Here is a 27,577-nt window from a genome sequence, read left to right as displayed (position 1 = left end):
GCACCAGGGAGACCTTGGGGCCCCTTCCAGTGCCTGAAGGGGCTCCAAGAGAGCTGGAGATGGACTTGGGACATGAGATGGAGGGACAGGACAAGGGGCAATGAGTTCCCACTGCCAGAGGGCAGGGATAGATGGGATATTGGGAAGGAATTGTTGGCTGGGAGGGTGGGGAGGCCCTGGCACAGGTTGCCAGAGAAGCTGTGGCTGCCCCTGGAATCCCTGGAAGTGTCCAAGGCCAGGTTGGACGGGGCTTGGAGCAACCTGGGCTGGTGGAAGGTGTCCCTGCCCATGGCAAGGGGTGGAACGAGATGGGCTTTAAGGTCCCTTCCAATCCCAACCCTCCTGTGATTCCACGGTTTTAGATCAAGGATCCACTTCCTTCCACATCCAGCCACCTTCCCTTCCCTCCCCTCTGGCTCGCTTCATGCGAGCCTTGACCTGAGAGGGACGGGGATCTTTTGGGGACCCCATATCGCGATCCAGGCTCACAGCACGAGCCGTGCCCGTCCTTTCCCGGGAAAGGGGCAGGACCCGGGTGGGAGACGAGAGAGGCGACAGACCAACACCCAGCGAGCCCCTTGACCCGGCAGGGCTGGGTCCTCCACGCCTTGTAGAGCTGGGGCCAGCGGGGAGCTAAAATCAAGTTGCGCTGAATCCGCCGCCGTGCCCCGAATTGGCCGCGTTTCGCCCCAAAGCCGCCTGGCCCTTTAAGAGCAGTTCCCGCTCCCGGCCGAGCGGGGGCGCTGCCGCTCCCCCCTCCCCGCGGTCCTCCTCCGTCCCGGCATGCCCCGCGCCCGCCCCCCCCCCCCTCATTTCCCGCCATTGTGCCTGGGCGCGCGCGGCGCCGCGTGACCGGGCGGGGGGAGCGCGAGGCGGCGGGGCCCGGGGGCCATAGAGACTGGGGGTGGGGGGGCGGGGGATAGAGCGTCCCCCCCTCGCCCCGCTCCGCCCCGCCGGCCGCCGCCGAGTCCGCCAAAGGGCCGCCCCGCAGCCCCCGCCGGGCCCGGACAAAGCGCCGCCGCCGCCGCCGCCTCCTCCTCCTCTTCCTCCTCCTCTCCCGCCCCGCCCCGCCCCGCCCGCAGCCCCCGCCGCGGAGCCATGTCGGCCAGCAGCCTCCTGGAGCAGGTACGAGCCTCCCCCTCCCGCCCGCGCCGCCGGGCCGAGCTCCGCCGCGCCGGGCCCAGCGCAGGGGGAGCGCCCCGGGGCGGTGACGGCCTCGCCGCGCTCCATTGTGCTGCGGCGGGGCCGGGCCGCGCCTGGGCTGGGCCTGGGGCTGTTGTTTGAGCCGGGCCTGTCCCGGACCGGGCCTGTTTCCCCTCCAGGACCGGCTCCGTCCCCGCCGGGCCTGGGCGTCCCTCGCTGGGCCAGGCGTGTTTCCTCCCCCCGGGCTGGCTCCGTTTTTCAGCCCCCGGGTGTGTTTTCCCCCCTTCCCACTGGCCCAGTCTGTTTTCCCCACCCCCGGGTCTTTTTTCCACGCTTCCAGAGCCGGGTCTGACCCTCCCCTTCCCCCAGGCCGGGTCTGTTTCCCCCCCCCCTCCCGGGCTCGTCCTCTCCCCTCCCGGAGCCGCTTCTCCCCCTGACTCACCGCTCTCCTTCTCTCCCTCCCTCTTTCTCTCCCCCCACGCCGCCGCTGCTCCAGAGACCCAAGGGCCAAGGCAACAAAGGTGAGAGCCCTGCGCAGGGCTGGGAACGCGGGGGAGGGAGGGAAGGAGGCTCTCCCCAAAATCTGTCGGGAGCCAGGAGGGGAACAAACCCCGCGTGGCTGCAGGAAGTTTTGCGGGCGTTGTTTGTGCCGCGGGTGGTGTGTTAGAACCGGCAGGAGTTCGTTGCATTACAAGATTTGACTTTAAATACTTTTAAGTCGGTAAATGTTGGGAGTTTGTTGCATGTTGTTTTCTGAAGTTTCACGTCTCTCCTCAGTGCAAAACGGCTCTGTGCACCAGAAGGATGGGCTGAATGATGATGACTTTGAGCCCTACCTGAGCCCCCAGGCCCGCCCGGTGAGTACCAGGAGCCTGCTGGTTTCCTGCTGCTCCAGCAGAGGGGAATTTGGCCTCCTTGTGTGTGTTCCCCATCTCCACTGGCTGCATTTTGCTCTTTGCCAGCACCTTATTATCCCACCCTACACCTGCATTTCCCACCCTACACCTGCATTTCCTGCAGGCAGGAAGCACTGACTCTGCCTTTAGGTTGTGGTGGCGGGTGAGGTAGGAAGGGGTTTAGCAACTTTTTGAGGCTGTGAGAACTTCCTCCACGTGGTGTTCAGCTCCTTTTTTTTTTCAATCTCCCAAGTCACCATTTCTGCTCTTTCAGTTTTACTCTTGTGCCTGTGTTGGTTTTTGGCTCTTTGCACCACACAGATGTGCTGAGCCAGGTTGGGAAGTCGCCTCACACGAGGCTGCTGTGCTCAGCAGGGCTTTTGGAGGATCAGAGCAACCTTCTTATCTCTGCACCGAGTCAACTGACAGTGCCTGTCATGGGGATTTCTGTTTTTCACCAAAAAAAACCCCAAAAACCAAACCCCAGAGCCCACGTGTGATAAAGAGCGTTGAGGCTTTCTGAGAACCCTGATTACAAGTCGAGCTGGAGGGTCTGTGACCAGCCCCTGGAATTCAGGCTCCCACCTACTTTTCCTCCTCACTTTCCCTTAGACTGGCTCCCTTCCTAACTGGTTTTTGTTTGTTTTCCTTAACGAGCTGCAGGGGAGTGACACAGAACAGATGGACTTCAGCTGATTAGATGTACAAGTGAGCACCATAGATAAACATCTGTAATAGCACCAGAGCTCTCAGTTCATTCTCTTGGCTTCTCTTTCCAGTTGTGATCAGTAAAAATAAGCCCTTCTAGTTTCCCCTTTCTGTATTTTTGCTCATTTTTACCAGTCAGTACATCATTTTTTTTCATGTAAAAGTGATGCCTGTTTATTAGGACACAGGTTTCTGTCTCAGTGAAATTTTCAACAAGTATTTTCATTTTTTTGTGCTAAAGGTCTGAGGGTAAATGTTCTTTATGTCCTGTCAGCTGTTCATAATCTTCAGAGTTCACCTGTCCATCAGCTCACTGCATTCTGCTCCCTAAAAAGTTACGAACCTAAATTCAGCCTTCATAGAGTGAGAGAGTGTGATTGCTTTCTCAAATCTTGGATAAAACCAGCTAGCTTTCCAGTAGCTGTCATTTAATGGTGTTTTTTTTCTATCCCAGTTATCAACATCCCTAATTTCCAGCTTCCTTCTGAATGTGGATGGTATTTTCTGTATTTAAGTGTCCTAAAGGGAATGAGGGTTACTACAATTTTGAGGCAACACGATATTTTACCCTCTTTTTCATGTTTGATGAAGAACTTCTGGATCTTTTAATTTCTTTTGGTGTGTCTCACACTGGGAAAAAACACATTTTAAAAATCAGGAAGTGACTGGAGGTGCCCCAGGAGGCAGAAATTGAGCAGGAAGGAGGTGAAACCACCGAGTTACCTTGGAGTGGGACCTTTGGGTGACTCTGTCTCAGTTCCTCACTGTGCTGCTTCTCAGCTCCATAAAATAGAATCCAAACCCCGAGAGCTGAGTCTGGAGGGAGGCACAATTCTGCTCAAAAATACAAAGGTATCAAAGTCTCTGGAGGTGGCAAAGGGAGAAGTCAGAGATATGGCTCTGGATGAGGAGTTAAAGGAATTTTGGGGTTGCTTCCCAAGCTCTCCACACTCACAGGAGGTAACCAAGTTGTACAGTTTCACTGTTCCTCATTCCCCAGCTGCTCTTGGAGGTGTGGCTGTTACTGTCAGCCCCTCGATGAGGTTACTGTGTATTTTAAAGATATGCAGTAAATGATTCTTCAGCCCTTTAAAAACCAGAAACTCACATAAACACCAGGTCAGGTTCATTTAGTTCTGGTCTTAGGTGAAGGGGAACAGCAGGTTTGAGGAAATAACTGTGTGAAAAGTCTTAGTCATGGAGAGAATGAGAAGCTGGTGGAGTTTTATTGGTATGGTTGAGGTGACAAGGGGACAGGTTTTAATGTGACAGTGATGTGCTTCCTGTGCTCTTGTGGAGAGGAAACAGCTCTGCCTTGGGTTTAGGGGTGGCCCAGCATGTTCCTGTTCCATTAAAGGAAGTTTTAGGAGGGCAAATGTTACTCTTATAATTGAGGGGATTAACCTGGGAAGAGACTTTGCTGGTTCAAAATAATAATATGGGGGTTTCAGTTCTTTCATTTGCCTCACAAATTATTGTCAGTGTTGGTGCTTTTGGGCAGGTTAGGCCTTGGGTTTAGCAGGGCTCAGTTCCTCAATTAGTAAAACCCAAGGTGGGCGTGAGTTTTGTTATTAATTTGGAGGCTTTTGTGGGAAAACAAAGGCTGGAGGGAGCACCTCTGTTAATTTTCATGCCTTCACACTGTGAAGTGCCACAGAAATCTTGTCTCTGAGCACGTTAACAGTAAATAATTCCTGTTAATGTTTGTGAACTTGGGGCTGGGTTGGCCCCAAACCTGTTGCTTTCCTGCAACCCTGGGGATGGTGGAGTGGCAAACCAGCTGTTTCTGGAGGGTGCCAGAGCCATCTTGAGAGGCTCCCTGGATTTCAGCACGGCATGAAATCCTCCGGGAGCCGCGCTTGGCACGTGAGAACATGATTCAACCAGAAATGGAGCAGGGCCCTGCTGCAAAGCCAGGCTTTTAACTGGGAGCTGAGCCTGCCTTTGATCTGCCTTGCACTGGGCTGGCTTGTCAGGGGCTGGGGCAGCACGAGGCTGCTGCTCACAGGTTCAAATTACTGAGGATAATGTCCATTAGCACGGCTGGAACCGCTCCCCGGAGGGGACCTGGCTTGGAATGGGAAATGACAGATGGTTTTTCATGTAAGCAAATCTTGGGGGTGTCTGAGACTTCCCTAATTGTCAAATTAGGCGTTTGTTTTTGTAACCTAAAGGCTACTTGGATGTTAAAAGGGAGACCAAGGCACAGAGCAGGGATTTTTTTTTTTTTTTTTTCTCCTCTCTGGGTTTGAAACCTGCTCGTGCTGCTGCCTGTAAAAGGCTCCTCTTGAGACCCTGTGAATTACTCCTCATTTTCAGGTATTTTTTAGTATGGGCCCACGGCACTGGAGCAGTTGGTGTCCTGAGGAATAGGCTTTAAATCCCTGTTTGTTTGCAAGTTCTTGGAATACTGTGAGCTCTGCAACTTTAAATTGTGGGAACAAAGCTGTTTTCGTGGGTAGTAAGTTTAAGGAAGGCAATTAAGGACACACAATTTTGGCAGTGTGCTTCCACTGGATCTTTTTCCTCCTTATTCCACTTCTGCCTGCATCCTTCCCACAAGCTTTCCCTCTGACACTAGAATAAGGTCTAAATACGTTACACAGGCAAGAAAAGCCCTTGTTGAGAGTAGCTACAAAGAGAAGATATTTGGATGCAAGGTAAGACAGTGGTTTTAAAGGCTGAGCAGGAGCTCTGGGGCAGCTGCCTACTCCATGCATCAGGAACTCCACATGGGAAGCTGCCTGAGCCTTTGTCTTTAACCTTTCTGGCAATAAAACAGATTTTCGAGCCCTTGTAACAAAGGAGGTGTTCAAGGCTGGGCCTGTTTATCTGCCCAGCCCTAAGGTAGGGAGGGGTGGGGCACGGGAAGTCTTAAGCTGGCTTTATTCCTGGTCCCTTGAAATGGGTTCAGCTCCTCCTGGCTCCCCAGCACTCATGTTTTTGTGGTTTCCTTTCAGAACAATGCATACACTGCAATGTCTGATTCCTACTTACCGAGCTACTTCAGCCCCTCCATCGGATTCTCCTACTCCCTAGGGGAGGCTGCCTGGTCCACGGGGGGAGACCCCCCCATGCCCTACCTGACCTCGTACGGACAGCTGAGCAACGGGGAGCCCCACTTCCTCCCCGACGCCATGTTCGGGCAGCCAGGGGCCCTGGGCAGCACCCCCTTCCTCGGGCAGCACGGCTTTAACTTCTTCCCCAGCGGGATCGACTTCTCAGCCTGGGGCAACAACAGTTCTCAGGGACAGTCCACTCAGAGCTCGGGCTACAGCAGCAACTATGCCTACGCCCCCAGCTCGCTGGGGGGGGGCCATGATCGACGGGCAGTCGGCCTTCGCCAGCGAGACCCTGAACAAGGCCCCCGGCATGAACACCCTGGACCAGGGCATGGCGGCCCTCAAGCTGGGCAGCACGGACGTGGCCAGCAGCGTCCCCAAAGTGGTGGGCTCGGCCGTGGGCAGCGGCTCCATCGCCAGTAACATCGTGGCCTCCAGCAGCCTCCCCCCGGCCACCATCGCGCCGCCCAAGCCGGCCTCGTGGGCCGACATCGCCAGCAAACCCGCCAAGCAGCAGCCCAAGCTCAAGGCCAAGAACGGCATCGCCGGGTCGAGTCTTCCTCCGCCCCCCATAAAACACAACATGGATATCGGCACCTGGGACAACAAAGGCCCCGTGGCCAAAGCCCCGGCGCAGGCCCTGGTGCAGAACCTCGCCCAGCAGCCGGCGCAGGCGGCCCCGCAGCCCGTGGGCCAGCAGATGGCCGGCAGCCCGCCGGTGGCCCAGGCTGCGGGCGGGCAGCAGCCGCCGGCCCCGCTGCCCGTGCCCCCGGCGCAGCCGGCCCCGCTGCCCGTGCCCCCGGCACAGCCCACCCGCTGGGTCGCCCCCCGCAACCGCGGCAGCGGCTTCGGCCAGAACGGCGTGGACGGTAACGGGGTGGGGACGGCCCAGGCCAGCTCCGGCTCCCCTTCGGAGCCGCACCCGGTCTTGGAGAAGCTGAGGTCCATCAACAACTACAACCCCAAGGATTTTGACTGGAACCCGAAGCACGGGCGGGTGTTCATCATTAAGAGCTACTCCGAGGACGATATCCACCGCTCCATCAAGTACAACATCTGGTGCAGCACGGAGCACGGCAACAAGAGACTGGACGCGGCCTATCGCTCCATGAACGGGAAGGGCCCCGTGTACTTACTGTTCAGCGTCAACGGTAGCGGCCACTTCTGCGGCGTGGCAGAGATGAAATCTGCTGTGGACTATAACACCTGTGCAGGGGTGTGGTCCCAGGACAAGTGGAAGGGACGCTTTGATGTCAGGTGGATTTTTGTGAAGGACGTTCCCAACAGCCAGCTGAGGCACATCCGCCTAGAGAACAACGAGAATAAACCAGTGACCAACTCCAGGGACACTCAGGAGGTGCCTCTGGAAAAGGCTAAGCAGGTGTTGAAAATCATTGCCACCTACAAGCACACCACCTCCATCTTTGATGACTTCTCACACTACGAGAAACGCCAAGAGGAGGAGGAAAATGTTAAAAAGGTAATGTGTTTGTGGGGCTTGGATGAGTCCCGAGGGGCAGGAGGGGCTGCCATGGGCTGGACCAAATCCAGGGTGTGAACCAGGCTTGTGAACAGGCTTGGTGGGCATCAGCTGCCTTTTGGCTACCTGCCTGCCCACACTTGGAACCCACACCCAAATGGCGGTTCCTGTTTGGGGGGGAAATGTCCGGAGGAGGCCATCAAGTTGATGAGAGGGATGGAGCCTCTCCTGTGGGGAAAGGCTGAGAGAGTTGGGGTTGTTCAGCCTGGAGAAGAGAAGCTTTGGAGTGACCTAAATGCAGCCTTCCAGTGCCTGAAGGGAGCCCACAAGAAAGATAGTGAGGGACTATTTATAAGTGACAGGACAAGAGGGAATGGCTTCAGACTGAAAGAGTAGGTTTAGATTGGATATTAGGGATACATTCCTCCCTGTGAGGGTGGGAAGGCCCTGGCACAGGTTGCCCAGAGAAGCTGTGGCTGCCCCTGGGTCCCTGGAAGTGTCCAAGTCCAGATTGGACAGGGCTTGGAGCAACCTGGACTAGTGGAAGGTGTCCCTGCCCATGGCAGGGAGTTGGAACTGGATGTTCTTTAACATCCCTTCCAACCCAAACCAGTCTGTGAATCAGGTGCCAGCTCCTGGCAGAGCAGGATGAGGAGCCTTGCCCAGGCCCTACCTGGGCTGCCCTGAGTCTCAGCCTCCCCTGAGTGCTGTGCTTTAACCAAAATGTATTTCTGTGCCATTGTCAGCTCCTGGGGCAGAGCAGTTTGTACTTGGAGATCAGTGGGAGGTTTGGGGAGTTGTAGCAATCAGAGACGGCTCTAATCCACCCCATGCCCACAGTGGGGTCAGTGTGACAGATGTTTCCCACCACTTGTAGAACCTCCAGGAACAGCAGTTCCTGTCCCTCCCCAGGCAGTCTATTCCTATGCTTAATTATCCTTCCTGTAAGGAGGCTTTGTCTAATGCCCAGCCTAAATCTCCTTCACTGTAACTGAAATCTGTGACTGCTTGTCCTGTCTCCAGTGGACATGGATCGGGTTGTTCTGTTCCTTGTGGCTGTGTCTGGGGCCAGGATGGGCTGTCACCTGCTGTCACCATCAGTGTGGCACCTGTGCTGAGCTCACCACCTGCCTGCAGCTCCTCTGGGTGCTGCTGGGGTTGGCTCAAAGCCTCCTCTCATCGTGTACTCCTTAACAACTTGTTAATTGAAAATCCTGCCCCAAATTCAGTGGCCAGTGGGCTTTGAATTGGGCTTGGGTTCAGCTGTGGTAAAGTCACCTGGGGCTGCCCCTCCCCACAATGCAGATCTGGCTTGTGTTTGATCAAAATGATAATTACAAATTAGCATTAGCACAGCTGGCTGGGAGTTTGCCAAGTTTCCTGATGATCTCTTTAGTTTCAGCAACAGGGAATTTTTCATCCAGCAGTTGAAGAACAGAGTCAGGAGCTGCAGCTGCTCACGGTGACAGTTGATGCAGTTTTGGATTTTTGAGGTATATTTTACGTGGAGCATTTTATAAATAATATCACTTAAGCACAAAGGTGGTTTGCTTCCTGCTGCTGGAGGGCAGGGTTAGGTGGGAAGTTGGGAAGGAATTGTTCCCTGTGAGGGTGGGGAGGCCCTGGCACAGGTTGCCCAGAGAAGCTGTGGCTGCCCCTGGATCCCTGGAAGTGTCCAAGGCCAGGTTGGATGGGGCTTGGAGCAGCCTGGGCTGGTGGAAGGTGTCCCTGCCCTTAGCAGTGGATGGAATGAGATGAGCTTTAAAGTCCCTTCCAACCCAAACCATTCCATGGTTCTGTGACATCCTCCAGATCTGACTTTAGGGAGCAACAGTTTGCAGTGTGAGAGGGTTAGACCTTGGTACTTTAAGAGAATACAGGGGAGAGGGAAAATGCTGCTGGAGGACAGGTGAGAGGCAGATGGATGAGTTAATACTGAGTACCTGGAAGCAGAAGAAAGAAGCAAAGAGTGGGAAAAGCAGAGAGAGACCGATGGTTTCTTCCTGGGGAAAGCTGCCGTGTTTGCTGCGTAAAGCCTGAAAACCAGGAAGACGCTAAAAACGAGGCTTAGCAATTTTCTTAAAGCTGTAAACCATCTTCCCAGTTGCATTTTGAAGTCTCCTCCCCTGCTTGCTTCACTCGAGGCTGTGCTGTGGGGGGTCGGAAGCAGCGGCAATAGCCGGGGCACCAGCGCCGCCTTCCCCAACCACATCCGAGTGGACGCGGCAGCGGCTGATTAGGAAAGCACTTACTCTTTGAAAAGGAACTTAGTCATAGGTCCCTGGAATTCACAGATGAGGAGGGAGCTGTGTAAAAACAGGGTTAGTGTTTGCTTTTTGCCATTTACTCCCTGGCTGTGTCACGCTCCGGGCCCCTGGGACATCCGGCACGGAGGAAGTGACTCTGTTGTTCTTGCAGGACAGTTTGACCTCCTCGATCGCTCCCTGACGCAGCCTGGAAAGTGGTTGAGGTTTCTGTGACTGCTCTTTTCATGGTTTCGTTGAGAAACAGTTATTTTTGCTCAAGCAGGGTTTTGGTTTTGCCTGGAGTGATGCTCACCCCGGGATTGTAGGTGCCAAAGAAGCCCAAGCCGTGCTCTGTCTGCCTTGAAGCGTCTCAGGTAATCACCTGAATTAAAAAAAAATCCACAAGGAACCAGAGTTGAAGCACTGAAAAGTTCAAATGCTGCTCTGGCAGCAGCTCCCTGCCTGCTTTTTGTGCTGGGGAAATCCCATTGCTCCCAGCTCTTTGTCTCTGCCCCAGTGTGAGATGTTAATGCTCTGCAGTCGTGTTCCTTGAAGCTTAAATGTCTCAAGGTTTGGCTTGTTTTGAACTTCTCCCAGGCTGAAATTGTCTCATTTAGCTTTAACTTGCCCAAACCTTTGGCTGATTTGCAGTTTGATTCCTGATTGCTGCCCAAGATGAATGAGCTCTTGTGAAAGTCTGGGAGTTCTTGAGTATTCTTTTATACTCCTCATTTCTTCAGAATTCCCTAGAGCAGGTCCAAGAAATGATATGAAAAATGCTCTGCTTAGTATTTGTGTTATTCCCATTGTCCAGTGAAGGGGGGTAGGTAGTTCAGTGTGGAAAACACTGGAATAATCCTCTTGCTTGTCCTTTCCTGTTGCCTGTTCCCATACTGTCCTGGGAGGTTCATGTCCATTCCTTTTCAGTGTCTTGCTTTGCTCTGCTGATCCAGTTTTTTAAAAGGGTTGGATGGTCTCCTGACCCAAAATGATGAAGCCAACTCCCAGTGCAATCCTACCCAGAGCAGTTTAGGACTTCTCAAACCCCAGAACAGCTGCTTTTATGGCAGAGCATGTCACTGATGTCTTCCCTGTAAGAACTATTTTATCTTCTTTTTAAACAACCACAAAAATCCCTGGCCTTTAGTCATGCACTTGGATTTCTAGGAATGCTGCTGTAACCTGGGTCTAAAAGATCTCCAATAATGATCTACCTGGTGTTTGGTGGAAAAACAATCAATGGAAACTCTAAGGGAAGTTTGGTTTGGTTCTTTCTCCCTGCCCAGGCTTGGGACACTTGGCTCCTTGCAGGTTCCAGGGATTTTTAGGAAGGATGTCCCATGTAAAGCAGTCAGATGGTCAGGTTTGCAGTTGAGAAGGGACTCTGTGTTGGGACTTTGGGTGTTGAGTCAGGCTGAGCTGGGCAGGATGGGGTGGGCTTTTGGTGAGGTTTTCCATGCTGAGGTTCACCAGCCTGAAGCAGAAAGGTGGGATTGGCCAGATTGGAGCTGTTATTTCTGGAATTGTGCTGCTTTGTGGCTCAGCTGACACTGCTGGTTAAAGGAGTATTAATAGTGTCAAGTGTCACTGCCCCCTTGGAACATGTGATTTAAGGCATAACTGAGGGGTGTTGTATGAGCCTGTGAAACAGCCTGTTCCACAGTCCCTGGAATACAGGAATGCTTTCTGATGGATTGTACAAAGCTCTTTTCTTCTTCCTAATTTATAACCTCAGAGGGGAGGAGAGAGAATATTCCCTATAGGGTGGACCAGCACTTTCTCCTGCTCTCAGTCATCCCGGGAATGCTGCGTTGCCTTGGCTTTCCCATATCCTACAGGGCAGCATTTCTGACTACAGGGTACAATTCCTGGATATTCCATATCCAGGCAAAGCCAACTGTTTCCCGTGGCAGCGAGGGAACGCTGCTTACACTCCCACAGTTCCTTTCATCCCGTGATCCCAAGGCTGTTTGCTCTTTTCTGCTCCAAATCCTGGCCACAGTGAAGTTAATTGATTGATGCACCAGGACAGGATTCCCTCGCTGTGCTGCTCAGCAATGCACATGGTTTCTCTCAGTCTGTTTCCAGGCTGTTTAAATCCTGTAGGTCTGTGTCCATGCTCCTATATTTGCTCAGGAATAGAGGAAACAAACCTTCCTATGTTGGACATAAGGAATGCTTCGTGCTTATGATATTTTTAAGCCAGCACTCCAAAGCCCTCGACAACACTTGTGGGTTTTTAGTGGTTGTAGCTTTGTCTAAAGGTGGGAGAGAACTGGAGGGGAAGGCTTAGATCTGGCTGGTGCTCTAATCCATGTTTTCTGCTGTCAGACAGGGAACTGTGTTTCCTCATCCCTAAAACCAAGAGCAGCTGGGAGCCATTTCACTGCAACTGAAGTGGAAGCTGAGTAGTGGAAGAGCAAACTTGTTGCACTTGCCTCATAGCCCTGTCTCTCTCTGCTAGTTAGAAATCTTCAATGTAACATTTATTAATATTATTAAATAATATAGCGTTTAAAGTCTTCTTGGTGAAGTTGGTTTAAGGGGCTGTCGAGATGCACTGTTTAAAGTTGTTTTTCACTTTTCTTTAACCCTGTCCATGGGGTGTAAGGTCCCTTCCAACCCAAGCTGTTCTAGGATTCAAGGACTGGGGTTGGGATTGGGCCAGACAGAGTGCAGGCCATATGCAATGAGGAGGTTTTGCAGCTCTCACAGGTATGGCTTTGAGCAGGGCGAGTTTATTCCACACCCTGTTCTTGTGAATGTTCCCAAACTGCTTTTTGCCCACTTGGTGTGGTTAAAGCTTCATGGCCCCTCCCCTCCAGGTTACCTTGGCTGGGTGATTTCAGCTCCCAGGGGAGATTTAGATTAGATATCCGGAAGAAATTCCTCCCTGTGAGGGGGGTGAGGCCCTGGAATGGATTTTCCAGAGAAGCTGTGGCTGCCCCATCCCTGGAAGTGTCCAAGGCCAGGTTGGATGGGCTTGGAACAACCTGGGCTGGTGGAAGGTGTCCCTGCCCATGGCAGGGGGTGGAATGAGATGGACTCTAAGGTCCCTTCCATCCCAAAACATTCTGTGATTCTATGATAATTTGCACATGTGTGGCTGGCAAATTCCCTAGAAATACCATGGAGGGCTTGGAATGCAGAGGGGAGTGTGTGAGGTGTCAGTAGCTCTGGCTGCTTTTTTTGTTTTTTGCCCCCCCACCCTCCCCAATTTCTGGATAACTTGCTGCCATTGAAGTTAAGAGCTACTGACACAGGTATTGTGTTTCAGGTTATTTTATTAACAGTTCCTTGTCCAGAAAAAGTACTTATCTTCCAAGGAAACCTCTTAGGCAGCTGTTGTGTTCAGTGAAAGCCCCGGGGCACGGCCTGGTTCAGTTCCCTGGATTTTCTCCCTGGTGCAGGAGTGCAGTGGGTCACAAGACGTGGCTGAAAGCCGATTAGGATCCCAAGGTGGGCAGTCCATCAAGAACAACTCCATGCACAATATTCCTCCCTTGTTCTTACTGAAAATGTAGTTCTGCAGCAGCTTTTTGCCCGAAAGAAGCTGCTTTTTTTTCTTTCCCGTCTCAAGTTCACGAAGCTTTTTGTGCTGTGCTGTGTGAGCCACTCTCACCACGATTAGTCCTCCCATTTTCCTGCTCACTCTTGTTTGTACCTGGTAGTAATTGTCCTATTTTATGGCTTTGTTGAGTTAATAACTAATTCCTCGGTGGTGCAAACCGCTGGAGGTTTGGCAGCAGGAGCAGTGCCACCCTTATTTACCACAGCAGTTACCCGGGGAAGTCCCTGTTAACAAGGGCTGTCATTATCCACACTCATGGCTGGGATAGAGACTTGTTTGTAGCTCCTGCCAGTGACTGGTGCCCAGTGTGAGGCTTTTTAATTGACATATAAGTCATGTAACAGTGCATTTGAACAGTTAATAATGAACCATTTGGGTTTTGTGAGCCTCCTTCAGCGAGGACTTGGAAATTTCTGGTTCTGTATCATTAGAACTCTTGTTTTCTTAAAAGCACAATGCTTTGAGCTGCTTTTGTGTGTGGTTAGCTGCAGAACTATTGTAATGTAATCCCAGTTTAGAAGACTTAGATAAAATCTACCTAAAACTGATGTCTTTTGTTTCTAATCTTTGGGGGGGAAGGGAAAACCCAGCTCTCAGAGTTTCCTTCCCCTGTGTATCTGTGCACAGGGGGAAGGCTCTGCTCTCTCAGCTTTTTTTTTTTTTTTGTGGTGGCATCTCCTTGTAAAATGACTTCAGAGAATTTCCCATCATCATCTTTGCAAAATTTAAGAAGTCCTGAAGCCCTGATTCAGGGTTCAGCCCAATTCCAGTGCCGTGTTCTTGATGGATTTAAAGGAGAGGAAGAAAAGAAGTTGAAACACAAAACCATGTTCCAGTGAATGTGGCTTTGTGTTCCCTTTGGAGTAGCTGTAAAATGAGGGGACACACTATAGGGAGCATTGGCTCTTTTGCTTGAGCTTGTGAATTCAGCTCTTCATGGTTGACAGAAGCAGGCAAATAGATCTCCTCTTGTCCTCTCATAATGCAGAATATTGTGGTGTGTTTTTCTTGTGACATGAAGCATTTCTTCTGCTTTATTTGGGGTGGAGGTGGTGTTTTAGCCTCAGTGGGTCAGACCTAAGTCTGTGCAGTCTGATGTTGCATCTCACGTGGCTGCAAACACCTGTAAGGACAGTACAAGGGCATATTTATCCATCTCTGAAGTTTTCCTTGCCTTTAACTACTTGTGACTCAGGAATTTCTGTGGCCCAGAGGTTGTATCTTTACTAGTTCATGATTTCTTGTCCAGTATGCTCTTTGAGCATCCTCAGGATCTCGAGTTCTTTGGCTTAATTATGTGTTGTGTGAGGAAATGTGTCCTTTTATTTTATTTTGAGTCTGCCTCCTGTGATTCCCCCTGGTTCTTGTGCTGGTAGAGGTGGTGAGCAGTTATTTCAGTGTCCTCCCTGTCTGCTCTGCTTTTCCAGTCATCTCTTCCAGGCTGGAGAGCACAGTGGCTCTGCAGATGGAAACCCTTCTGTCCCTCGCTCATCCCTGTTTTCTTTGACCCTTCTCCAGTTCTTTTCCAGAGCTCAGGGTGGATCCTGTTTGGGTTTGTGTAACAGCAGAGTGGTGGGTTCTGTTCAGGGTGATGGTTGCTTTTCTTGAGGGTTTCCATTTTTCTGGAGTTACAGGTCATGTTTCCAATGGTTAATGGCCAGTTTGGAGCCTGCCACCTTGGAGTTAGGACAGGGATTTTCCCACATGCACCTTTAAATTTATCTCAACCAGGTAGACCAAATTCACTGGAAGGCTCAAGTGCTTTTTCTCACAAAGTCCTCCACAGTTGGTCGCTATTTTTATTACCCGGAATAGCTCAATATCATCAGTAAACTTGGTCACTTTATTATTCACTCCTCCTTCTAGATATTTTATGAATATATGGAGCCACAAATTCCACTGAAGCTCCATGGGTTTTCAGTCCTTGGCATTACTCATACATGGTGTGACAGGGGACGCTGCCAAGGCTTTATTAACTCTACAGCAGTGAGGATTTTGGAACATTAAAGTGAAGTTCCTTCCTTTTCTAAAGAGTCTCGTGGCACCAGTGCTAATACTTATTGCCTGGGTGATGATTTAAGGCAACCAAAGTAATGAAACACGTTTCACTTGGAGTGATGGGGAAGAATAAAGACTCCCTGGTTGAAGACCAGGAGAATTTTCTTCCTTCCTAATGACTTGAAAGGACTTGTGTTGTGTTATTTTGCTTGTGCTCCAAAGCCAGCAAGTCCAGTTCCAGTCCCTGGTGTGATCCCAGTTGTCCTTACATGGAATACCACTGGGAATCCTCCCAGCCTGCTCTGCCTCCCTCTTTGCTCTAAATATTCATGGATGTTCTCAGCTTTTCACCATCCTGCACAAGTTTTGCCCTGTGGGACGAGGCTCCCTCTGGGAGAGTCATTATAAATGTTTATGGGAATTGGGCTGCTTTATTCAGGCAATTAAATGTGGTGTTTAAGCAAGGAGAGGTTTGTTCTTTGCAATTGATTGCATCAGGTTTAAAAAGGTGCCTGGAAAGATGCTGGGAAGCAGCAGCATGCCTGTGGATATCCGACTGGAAAACCCACTGGAGAGGAAAACCCTGACTCTCTTCATGCCCTTCTTGCCCCAAGCTGGTTGCTCTGACATGGAAATAAGTGTCCAAGGCCACGTGTCTCCTGCTTTTTCAGTGATGTGAGTCTGCCCAGCTTGGGGTTCTGTGGATATTTGATTTTGATCTGTAGAACAAAAGGCCTTTCCTGCTCTGGCACAGAACCACTTTTATTCTGTCTTCCTTGGTGCTGAGCTCCATGAGGTGAACAGGAGGTAGGATGAAGTTGTCAGGCCATAACCAGATCCCTGCCTGATTTTTATCCCCTTTCCTGGGGGAGGTAGGCTGGGATGTAGCTTTTCTCTGTAACTCTGATGGCTTTCTGATGCTGACAAGAGGAGAACATCACGTTTGGTTTGTAAATGTTGGGGCTCGAGGCTGCTTGAGGAGCTTCATAAGCAAAGTGATGCATCATCCATCACTTGTGCTGTGTCCAAGCCTTGAGCAGATCCTGCTGGGAAGGCAGTGGGCTGCTGTAACTCCTGACATGTGTGATCAGGGAGAATTGTGTGTGTGTGTGTGTGTGTGTGTTTGTGTGTGTCTTAAAGTCGGGATTTGATTACAGGGCAGTGGGCACAGCCCCAAGGCTGCCAGAGCTCCAGGAGGGTTTGGACAACGCTCTCATGGACAGGGTGGGATTGTTGGGGTGTCTGTGCAGGGCCAGGAGTTGGATGGATGATCCTTGTGGGTCCAGCTCAGGATATTCTGTGATTGGAAGTCTCAGCCCTTTGTGGAATGACACTGGTAGCACAGACCATGCTCTGCTGGTGGGATCTCCTGCTGTGGGTGAGCCAAGCTTTGCAGGACCTTCTCAGGTTGAACTGGCACTGCTGCCTGGCCTTCCCTGCCCAAGGGCTGCGGGCTGTGCTCCAGCTCAGGCAGGTCCCAGCTGGGAGCCCTGCCCTGGCTGCTTCTCCAGGCCCTCCTTGGGATTCCACTCTGCTATTTCCCCACCTGTGGTGTGGCAATAAAATCCTTACCTTTGCCGGGAGCACTGAGGCTCAGTGTTGGTTGTTAATCAAGGGAAGAGGCTCTCAACAAGTGGGCAGTGTTGTCACCCATTGTCACTGTGGTTTGGTACAAACTCTTGAGCCTTTTGCTGTTGTTTCCCCCAGTGTGAACAGATAAGGTGATAACAGATAAGGTGATCTGGTTCAGGACCTGGTTTGTGACATTGCTGCACCCCTGGGGGCAGCAGTGACAGGACAAGTTGCCATTCCCGTGCTGCTCCTGCCCCTCCTGTTCCTGAGGGAATCAGTCTGAGCCAGTGTCTTTTCCTTGCTCCTCCCATGGGGATCAATAAGAGGCAGCCCAGGTCTAATGGAAGTGCAGGCAAAGAGAATAAAAGATTTCCTGATGGAATCTCTTTGCTCTCCAGGGATTGTATCCCAGAGTAATGCCCACTGTGTGTATGTAGATGCTGCTCTGCCTTCTCTGGGCTGTCTCATAGCTGGGTGGGCTGTGGGTTACAGCATCCCACAGCCTGTGGATTTGGAAGAGGATGGGCCAGGAAGGATGAAGGGCTGCTGGAGTTGTTCAACCTGGAGGAAAAAAAGCTCCAGGGAGACTTTAGGGGCCCCTTCCAGTGCCTAAAGGGGCTCCAAAAGAGCTGGAGAGGGACTTTGGACAAGGGCCTGGAGTGACTTCCCACTGCCAGAGGGCAGGATTAGGTGGGATATTAGGAAAAAATCCTTCCCTGTGAGGGTGGGGAGGCCCTGGCACAGGTTGCCCAGAGAAACTGTGGCTGCCCCTGGATCCCTGGAAGTGTCCAAGGCTGAGCTGGACGGGGCTTGGAGCAACCTGGGCTAGTGGAAGGTGTCCCTGCCCCTGGAGGGGGTGGAAGAAGATGTCAGGCTGCATTTTCCATGTCAGGCTCCTCAGGACACTTTGCAGTGCTGATGGAGTGGAGCAGGATTTCTGTGCTGGCATTTCAAGGCTGAGTAGGAGGAGGTTTGAAACAACACTGGGTTGAGGAAAATTGGGCTGAAGTGAAGATGTTCACTTTGGTCCCCTCTCTAGGTTGGGCACATGAGGACATCTGGTCTAGACCCTTTGGAAGGTGGTGCCTTCTGTTCTGGCACACTGGGATTTTGAGAGGGGGGGTCACTTTTTCCCTGGGACTGTCTCCTTGTTATCCCCACACTGACTTCGGGGTCGCTTCACCTTCCCAACAGGGAGAGGCAACTATTCGAGGTCCAGCTGCTCAGGTAACGGGGTGACATGTGCAGCAGGACCTTGGGCTGCTGTCCCAGCCCAGGACACTGTCCCTGGAGGTGTGTGTGGGGGTGATTGAGCCTGGCAGCCGGCTTATCCCGTGCCCGTGTTCGGGAAGCGGCGGCATTAGCTGGGGCAGTTGCTTCCCGAAGGAATGAGTCACGTTGCCATCTGTCCATGTGTAACATAACGTGCTGGCTGCCGAGCCAGGAACAGGGCTTGGCACCTTCCTTTGGATCTGTGGCTCTCCCTGCAGCGCTCCGTGTTCGGGCCTGGCTTTGCTCCCCGCCCTGGCGGTTGGGATTTGGCAGTTTTGGCCACTGCAACAGACTTGGGCAGAGTTACAGGAGAAGGGGGGAATTAAATCCACTTATGTGGGGTAGCTGCTCTTGAGCAGAACACGTGCCTTGGTCTGATCCCTGTCCCCAGAAGACAGTCTGAGCACGGGATCACACCGGGCTCCATTTGTATCCGACTCGTGCAGAGGAGTTGGAGGTGAAGCCTCCTTGGGTGTGTGGCTGAGGGGCTGCCAAAGCCTGGGGTATTGTTCTGAGCTGGAGTCCAGTTTTCCCTTTTTTGGGAAGGTTTCTGAGGATAGATGGATGCATATGCTGTTATCCCAGGATTGAAGCTGGCTGGGGATGGGCTCGCCCTGGGTTTAGTAGTGGACGTGGTTTCCTTGAGCAGCCCCTGTGTTTGTGGCAGAGGTGGTGTGAGCTGCCAAGGGGAGTGGGAAGCTGCCTCCCATCCCCAGGTTAGTGTGGGACAGGGGGAAGCAGGCAGGGAGCTCTGCTGCTGCCCTGATTTCATGGACAGAACAGCCAACACACAGGGAAACGTTCTGGGCTGAACCATCACACCAGTTTTGGAGCCCTGACAGCGTCTCCTCTCTGAGTGGGGAGGGAGAACCTGCTGTACCTGTGGGCACCTGCTGCAGGTGTTGCTTTGCTGTGGAGGTGGGATGGACTTGGCACCTCTGGGAGCGGCTGGGGTGGGGATGGATTTGCTCCATGGGAGCCAGAGCCAAAGCACCACAGTGCCCGTTGTGCCCAGACTGCAGGGACCTGCCTGTGCTCAGGGAAAGAGGCAGAGCCAGGGAGGAGCATCAGCCCAGAACCCTCTGGCTGTTGACAGGTTTTGGTTTTGTCTTATGATCTGGAAATGACAGTGAGTGTGGGCTGGGCAGCACCTCATAACCCTTTGGGACAGCCTGGGCCTGCTTCTGTGAGAGCTTCTCTGTTAAACCCAAGCAGAACCCAGCAGGGGCTGGCACAGGGGGCTTGGACAGCCAGCCATTGGTGCCTGGCTGTGTTTGGTACTGTCCTCCCCCTTTGGCCTGGTGCAAATGTTTGGACAGAACATTCCTGCAGTGCTGGAGGAGAGACATGGCTGGATACCAGTGGGGTGGGAGATCTCTGTGAACTTGAGTTTACAGGTGAGATGCCATCAGGAGGCTGTTTCAGTCCCTGCAGACCAAGGCAGGTGTCTGTGCCCCCTGGGTTTGAGGTCCACTCTGCCTTCCTGCCCACATGGGAGTTCAGCTGGGATTTTTTTTTTTTAAATAGAATCGTGGAATGGTTTGGGTTGGAAGGAACCTTAAAGCCTGTCTTGTTCCAATGGGGGACAATTTCCACAGCCCAGGTTGCTCCAAGCCCTGTCCAGCCTGGCCTTGGACACTTCCAGGGATCCAGGGGCAGCCACAGCTTCTCTGGGCAACCTGGGCCAGGGCCTCCCCACCCTCCCAGGGAACAATTCCTTCCCAATATCCCATCTATCCCTGCCCTCTGGCAGTGGGAAGCCATTCCTTGTCCCTGTCCCTTGTCCCCAGTCCCTCTCCAGCTTTCTTGGAGCCCCTTTAGGCCCTGCAAGGGGCTCTCAGCTCTCCCTGGAACCTTCTCTTCTCCAGGTGAACCCCCCCAGCTCTCCCAGCCTGGCTCCAGAGCAGAGGGGCTCCAGCCCTTGGAATATCTCCATGGCCTCCTCTGGATACATTCCAGCAGCTCCACATCCTTTTGCTGGGACCCCAGAGCTGGAGGCAGCTCTGCAGGTGGGAAATCACCCGAGCTGAGGGGAAGAGGGGGAACCTGCCAAGAAAAATGCTCTTTCCCTGACTTTGCTGCCATGGCTCCATCTCGGAGCCACATGTTGGGACACTGGGGTGTGACAGTGGGGAATAAAACTGCTCTGAGCTGACATGATCTCTCTGTTATTTCTTCTGCAGGAACGCCAAGGTCGTGTCAAGTAAAAGGCCATTCCTCCCCAGAGACTGCAGCAGAGATTGCATCCCAGTGATCCTTCAGAGAGGCAAAGAGAAGGAGCAAGAGTATCCCAGAGAGAATTAGGACTTTTTTTTTTTTTTTTTCTTAATGTCGTTGACTTCAAAAAAAGACTTTTACAAACTCGCAGTTTAAAAAAAAAAAAAGTATTGGAGTATCACAAGACATAGGACTTAAAAAAAAACAAAAACAACAACAAAAAAAATCCCTTCTAGGTAGAGTAGAGGTAAAAAACCTGTCCCCCTTTCTTTTGGCTTTGGTTGTGATTTCAGAACATATGCTTTGTTTTTTGTCTTTTTACTATGGTTTTTTTTTTTTTTTGAATTTTCAAGTCCATAAGTGGCATATGCCTTTTTTTTTTTTTTTCCTCTCTAATTTTTAAACCCTGCAGCCTCCCTTCCTCCCTCCCCCTTGCGCCTCCTTCCCCCTGGTTTTGACATTTGCACTTGGAACACCAAGAGTTGTAACATCCACCCGTGGAGAGTGGAGTAATTTTTATTTTATATTTTTCTTTCTCCCTCCTCCCCAGCCTGGAAAAGGATGAATTCTCCAAGGAAGTTGGGAGGTTTTTTGGCCTAAGAAGAATTAAACAGAAATTATCCACGAAGTTGTGTCTTAAAGGTGGTTCATTTTTCTCCAACCCTTTGTTACTCAAAAGTCAAGTACTAGGAGTCCTAAGAAATGTTCTGTTCTTGTGCATTATACAGATTAAGTCTGGATGAATTTGATTATTTTTTTTTTTTGAAAGCTGAGAACAGTGGTTAAAAAAACTCGTTTTGTTTACAGGAAAAATTAATAATTTTGGACAAGGAAAAAAAAAAAAAAAAAAAAAGCCCAAAAAAAAAAAAACAAACCAAGGAAGAAATAATTGTAAAAAAAAAAAAAATGTGTAGTGACTTTGTTTCAGTTTCTTGTTAAGCCAACGAGGAATGGGCGTTGCCTTTCTTTTCACCATTAATCACTTCTCAGTAATAAACGTGAAATCCTGTTGAGCATCACTGGTGTCTCCTGGTGTGGTCAGTCCTTGAGGGTATTGAAAATATCCCAATTATTAAATCACAGCTGGGAAAACATCTGGATCCAGCCACCTGATCCTGGTGCTCCTGGCATTCCCATTTCCCTGCTCCCCCACAGGATGGTGGATGCTCCTACACCCTGTGTTGCTGCACTCCCTGAAAAATCAGCTCAGTTGTTATTTTTTTATTGTTAATCGTTCCTTTTGAAACGGCAGACAAACAAAACTCAGTTCCAAAATATTCCAGTGGGTGTCAGGTAAAGACCTGGGCTGGTGTTTTCTGCAGGTGTCAAAGCAGCTCTGTGGCCATTTGCATTTTCCTGGGATATTTTATATTAAATTAAAGGCCAGGTTGGACAGGGCTTGGAGCAACCTGGTCTAGAGGAAGGTGTCCCTGCATGTTGGATTAGGTGGTCCTTAAGGTTCCTTGCAACCCAAACCAGTCTGTAATTCTATGATTTCACTTGCTTTCTCCAAAAGAATTTTTCTCTTCTTAGTTCTTCAGGACTTTCAGTCTCTCTTTGAGGTGGCCAAACCCCCAGATTCCTCACTGGTGCCCTCGTGTGCTTTCAGAGGGAGGTAAAACCCACGTTGTTGCAAAGCTGGAGGAGGGGAGGACAGAAACTCAACTTGATTAAAAACCCAAATTTTTAAACAATTTGCCCTTTGAGAGAATTTTAGTTGTAAGTAAAAAAATAAAGCTGGAGAAAGGGGTTTGGGGCTGTGCCTGCAGGTGTTTGTGTGCTGGTTTCACTGTTGGTCAGGCAGTTTCTTCCCCTTTTTGGTCTTCAAGTGACAACCCAAGAGACATGAGAGGAAGAGGAAGATGGGATTTGAAAACCACGGTACTTCAGCTGCAGGTGTGGTGCCTGCAATTATTTTTATTTAAGGAAAAAACAACTTTATCCACTGGTCATATCCTTGTCCTCCAAGCTGGGACAAGCTGCTGCTTGAATTTCCCCTGCTTCAGTCTGGGTCTGGTCCTGTTTTGGTCTAAACTGGGACAAAAAGTGGGAATTTTCTAGGTTTGCTTTCAGCAGGGCTGTGTGTGGAAAAGTGCAGGATAAGGGGGGAAAAATCCACCTGTAATTGTGACTGAAGACTCCAAAAGCATAGAAAGTCATCTCACTGTGAATGGGGCACAGGTAAGAGCAAAAAGGTGTTTATTACTGTGATTTCCTTGGAAAAGAAAAAAAGGTAAAAATATTTGGGGGGGGGGTTCATGGGGAAAGGGAAAGGAAAAGCTGCTTTGCTGCTGTGCTTCCCAAAATTGCATAAATCCCTGGAGTTATGTAAACCCAGGCTGGGCCTTTGCAGGGGCTCGTGCAGGGGCTGATTTGGGGTTTTCCAGACTTTGTAAACACCCCAAATCCCTGAAAGGAAACAGCTCAGCTGAGCCTTGGAGGCAAGAAACTCCAGGCAGGGGCTTGGGGAAGGGGGGGCAGGTTTGGTGCTGTGGCTCAGCACCCATGTGTTTGCTTGGGAAAAGGAAATTGCTGGATCTCCTGACAGAATCATGGAATCCTTCAGGTTGGGAAAGCCCTCCGAGGTCATGAAGTCCAGCCATTAACCCAGCACAGCTGTGTTCACCATTCCTGGGGGATGCAGGATGGTTGGGGGGCACAGGACCCGTGGGAGGATGAGGATGAGGATGCAGCAAACGGGAACAGGGCTCATCCAGCCCGGCTGGAGGGATTCTGGCAGCCTTGGGGGACAGCAGGGACACTGAGAGCAGCAAACCCTCGGCAGTGACAGCGTTATCCAGGAGGAATCGCTCTGCAGGATAGAGCTGGACGTGGCTCCGTGCAGGGAAAGCAGCAAAAAGCATCCTCGGAAGGACCAAACAGTTGGGGAAAGGATGTTAATGTGGCCAAGCTGATCCTTGTTCTCCTTCTCCTCTTCCCCCACGAACGAAGGTGATGAGATTTCGCCCCCTCCCTCCATCCAAGACGTCCCATCTGTGTTCCCCGATCCCACTCCAGCGCCTCTAAAGGCAGCAGCACCCTCTCCTGGAGAGGGATGACCCGGAATGGGGCTCTGCGGGCTGGGGAGGGGGATTTAGGGGCGCCCCGGGCTTGCATCCCTTCAGCCGAGTGCTGCCCTGGGGTCCAGGACGGCCGGGGGGGCCCAGCCCCTAATCCTGGTTTGGGGAGGCTTGGCTGGGACTCAGCCACGGGGATCTGGAACCTCACTCCTGGTTTTTTGGAGGCTTTTGGCAGGGCCTGCATCCCCACTCCTGTTTTTGGGGAGACGCTGGTGGGGCCGGGCCGGGGGGGCCGGAGCCGTCCCGGGGTGACCCTCGGGCTGCGTTAACGATTGACGGGCTGTGGGGACACTCCGGGACTCTGCCCGTGTCCCCTGCGGTCACCCCCCGGGCGGGGTCCACTGCCGTGTCCCCGGACACGCTCTGACACCCGCGGGGGTCCCACTGGGGGGTTCCCCCGGGGCCGTGCACCCTGTCCCTGTGTCCTTGTGTCCCTGTGTCCCTGTGACGGCCCCTCCTGTGCCCCCCGCGGTGACTCCGGCCGGGCTCTGCCTCCCGCACCCTCCTCCCTCCCAGTGCTCCCAGTGCTCCCAGTGCTCCCAGTGCCTCTCCCAGCACCTGCAGCGTCCGGATCCCAGTTTGGAGGGTGGGACAGCCCCTCTCTGGAGGGCCATGCGGGGTGCAGGGGTGCTCCCCAGCCCCGCCGAGGCTCTGCCCGGCAGAGCACAGAGGATGACAGTGACAGGTACTGGGGGCAGGGAGGGGGTGATACCTTGAACACCCCCCCCCGAGGTTTTTGGGGGGCTGCTCTGAGGGCATCAGCGCTGGGGACACTGGGACACCCTCACGGGACACGGAGACCCCCCTGGGGACACTGGGATCCTCTGGTGACACCCGAATCACCCCGGGGACACAGGGACCCTTCTTGATGGTACTGGGATCCCTGAAGGGTCACCAGGACCCCCTCTAGAGACATTGTGACCCACCCTGGGGACAGCAGCCCCCCCCCAGTGACGCTGGGATCCCCCTGGGAACACCAGGACCACCCCTGGGGATAGTGGGACCCACCCTGGGGACACAAAGACTCTCCCTGGGGATACTGGGACCCTCTTGGGGACACCAGGACCCACCCACGGGACACCCTTGTGGTTTTGGGGGGCTGCTCTGGGGTGTTGGTGTTGGAGGATGGCAGTGACGGCCTTGAGATGCCCACAGGGACCCGTTTGGGGTCAGGGTGGTCATGCGAGGACACAGGCCAGTGGCCAGATGGGCCAGAAGGGGTCCTGGTGTCCCCAGAGGGTGGTAATGTCTCGTAGGGAGGGTTTCAGTGTCCCCAGGAGCTGGAGGGGACAGGGTCAGTGCCTGCTTTTAGGGGGACACACAGGGTGGAGCTGGCTTCAATTTGGGGTGGGCTGGGGGGTCCTGACCCCGTGTGTCCCCCCAGCCACCCACGCTGTCACCGGGAATGCCACGATCCCGCCGTTCCCAGCGGAGATGGAGACGGCGATTTTCGGTGAGTGGCTCCTGCCGTGCCGGGGGAGGGGGGTCCCAGCAGCCCCGAGCCCCCCCAGCCCCACTCACCCTCCCTGCCTGTCCCCCCACAGGCATGGGCTGCTTCTGGGGGGCCGAGCAGCTCTTCTGGAACACGCCAGGGGTCTTCTCCACCCAGGTGGGGTTCGCGGGAGGCTTCACCCCCAACCCCACCTACGAAGAGGTTCGCACAGGTAAGAGGGGCTCCCCCTCCCCTGCTGCCACGGGGATCCCCAGTGTCCCCCACAATGGGTGGGTGACAACCCCATCCAGCACCTCAGGGTGTCCCCCAGTGTCCCCCACAATGGGTGGGTGACATCCCCATCCAGCACCTCAGGGTGTCCCACAGCCCCTTGGCCTGGCCTGGATCCCATGGGATGCTCTCCAGTGTCTGTTGGACAATGACCCCCCCTGTCCCCCACCCCAGCTCCTCAAACCCCCCCCAGCCTGGACAGACAGCCCTGGCTTAGCTGGACAGACGTTCTGCAGAGGATTAACTGTCTGCAGGGAATATTATCCCGGCTGCCATGTCCAGCTGGGGATTTATCCCAGTGTGGGACAGCCTTGGGGATCCCACCTCCACCAGGCACCTGGGGAAGGGGGTCCCGGTGCGTGAGAGGATGCTGGTGCCCCTCCCTATCCCAATCCCTGCCTCCATCCTGGAGCAGAGGGAGGTTGGGGGGCAGGAGGCCACGCTGAGGGGCTGCAGCAGGGCTGGCTCTGCTCGCAGGGCTGACGGGGCACGCCGAGGTGGTGAGGGTGGTCTTTGACCCCCAGAAAATCAGCTACGAGGAGCTTCTCAAAATTTTCTGGGAGAACCACGACCCCACTCAAGGTAGGGATGAGGCCCTGGCCTGGGCACGGGGGAGTCTGGAGGGGCTTAACCCCAAATGGGCTCCAACAGGAGGGTCTTGGCATTTGCACCCCTTGGTGCTGGGTGCGGGGGGGTAGCACCTGGGGCAGCCCCAGTTTTGGAGAGTTTAACCCCAAACAGGCTCCAGCAGAAGGTCCTTGGCGTCTCCCCAGTTTGGTGCTGGGGGGTCTTGCAGTGACTTCCCTCACTGACCCCTTTAGCAGGATCCCCCTGCCTTGCCCCCCATGCCTCAGTTTCCCCACCAGGGGGGAAGGCAGTGCCTGGTGGGGTCTGGGGGTGCCCCATAACCCCTCCCCGTGGGGGCTGCCCCCCAGGCATGAGGCAGCAGGAGGACGTGGGCACCCAGTACCGCTCCGTCATCTACACCCTGGGCCCCCGGCAGCAGGAAACTGCCCTCTGGAGCAGGGACCTGTACCAGCAGGTACTGGGGACACTGGGACACCCTGGGGCCACAGAGATCCCCCCAGGGCCACTGGGAACCACCCTGGAGACACTGGGACCCCTCCAGGACACTGGGACACCTCTGGTGACAGTGGGAATGCCCCTGGGACCCCTCTTGGGAACACTGAGATCCCCCCTCTGGACACCAGGACACCCATAGGGGTACTGGGACCCACCCTGGGAACACTGGGAGCCCCCTGGGAACACTGGGACCCTCCCTGGGGACACCAGGAGCCCCCATAAGGACGCCAAGGCCCTCCCTGAGGGCACCACGACCCTCCTGGGGACACCAGGACACACCCGTGGGACACAGAGACACCCCCCCCCGGGACACTGGGATCCCTCCTGGTCACACTAGGAGGACTCTGGGGACTCTGGGATCCCCCTGTGGACATCAGGACTCCCCTGGGGATACCGAGAGCACCCCTGGGGACACTGGGACACACCCTGGGATCACTGTGGCCCCCCTGGGAACACCTGGCCCCACCCTGGGGGCACTGTGACACCCCTGGGGACACCAGCCACCTCCCCCAGCCCCGGGACATGGGACAAGCCCCTGCCCTGGCTGTGCCATGTGCGGGGCAGTGGGATGGGGGGTCCCTCCAGGCTCCCCCCGCCATGGGACTGTCCTAGGAGCTGGGGACACAGCGACGTGGGGACATCACCACTGCCATCGAGCCGGCCCCTGATTTCTACTACGCCGAGGACCGTCACCAGCAGTACCTGCACAAGGTGCCCGGGGCCTCCTGTGGCATGAAGGGCACCGGGGTCACCTGCCCCATCACACGCTGAGGGGCCACCCCGTGTCCCCTGCGCTGTCCCCGTGTCCCCTGCGCTGTCCCCACGTCCCTGGCATTGCTGGCCCCACGTGTCACTGCCACCCCACTGTCCCCCAGTTAAAGCCCTGTGACCCCCACCCTGTCCTGGCTTTTCCTGGGGGGCTCTGGGGGGGTCACTGGGTGCTGCTTGGGGGGGAGCTGTGCCTGTGTCTGTGTGTCCGTGTGTCCACGTCTGTGTGTCCGTGTCTGTGTATAGGTGGGTCTGTGTCCGTAAGTCTGTGTCCACGTGTCCATGGTCCACGTGTCCCTGTGTCCGTGTGTCCGTGTGTCTGTGTGTCTGTGTGCCCATGTCCCTGTGTCCATGTCTGCATCCCTGTGTCCATGTCCATGTCCCTGTATCTCTGTGTCCCTGTGTCCTGTCCATGTGTCCCTGTGTCCATGTCTGCATCCCTGTGTCCATGTGTCTATGACCCTGTGTCCAACGTCCCTGTGTCCCTGTGTCCCTGTGTCCATCTGTCCTGACTGTCTGTCCGTGTGTCCCTGTATCCCTGTATCCCTGTGTCCCTGTGTCCGTCTGTCCTGTCTGTCTGTCCCTGTGTCCCTGTATCCCTGCATCCCTGTATCCCTGCATCCGTGTGTCCTGTCCCTGTATCCCTGTATCCCTGTATCCTGTGTCCATCTGTCCTGTCCCTGTGTCCCTGTGTCCGTGTATCCTGTCCCTGTATCCCTGTGTCCATGTATCCTGTCCCTGTATCCCTGTATCCCTGT

The 27,577-nt window shown here is 53.6% G+C and overlaps 2 protein-coding genes across 3 annotated transcripts; both read left to right on the top strand.

Moving 5' to 3' along the window:
• The first annotated feature begins 1,025 nt into the window (after nt 1-1,025).
• Nucleotides 1,026-21,184, top strand: YTHDF2 (YTH N6-methyladenosine RNA binding protein 2). Its single transcript, XM_027661267.1, is given in 6 exon segments — nt 1,026-1,125; nt 1,640-1,664; nt 1,921-2,000; nt 5,708-6,055; nt 6,057-7,289; nt 20,132-21,184. Coding segments are annotated over 6 exon segments (1,737 nt in total). The 5' UTR covers nt 1,026-1,098; the 3' UTR covers nt 20,156-21,184.
• A 2,575-nt stretch (nt 21,185-23,759) lies between these two features.
• On the top strand, nt 23,760-26,946 carry LOC113955596 (peptide methionine sulfoxide reductase MsrA-like). Of its 2 annotated transcripts, XM_027661268.1 has the most exons (6): nt 23,761-23,930; nt 24,630-24,698; nt 24,790-24,909; nt 25,446-25,550; nt 25,904-26,010; nt 26,664-26,946. In XM_027661268.1, the coding sequence occupies exons 1-6, from the start codon at nt 23,858-23,860 to the stop codon at nt 26,820-26,822; spliced, it is 633 nt and encodes a 210-aa protein (XP_027517069.1). In that variant the 5' UTR covers nt 23,761-23,857; the 3' UTR covers nt 26,823-26,946. The 2 variants fall into 2 exon arrangements, with proteins under 2 accessions (XP_027517070.1, XP_027517069.1); XM_027661269.1 differs by lacking the exon at nt 24,630-24,698 and having other exon boundaries at nt 23,760-23,930.
• The last annotated feature ends 631 nt before the right edge of the window (nt 26,947-27,577 follow it).

Source organism: Corapipo altera, unplaced genomic scaffold, assembly GCF_003945725.1.
Source record: "Corapipo altera isolate COAL_440 unplaced genomic scaffold, ASM394572v1 201, whole genome shotgun sequence".
NCBI classification, from domain to species: domain Eukaryota; kingdom Metazoa; phylum Chordata; class Aves; order Passeriformes; family Pipridae; genus Corapipo; species Corapipo altera.
Note: the sequence above shows the minus strand (reverse complement) of the source record. Positions and strands in the feature narration are given on the sequence as shown.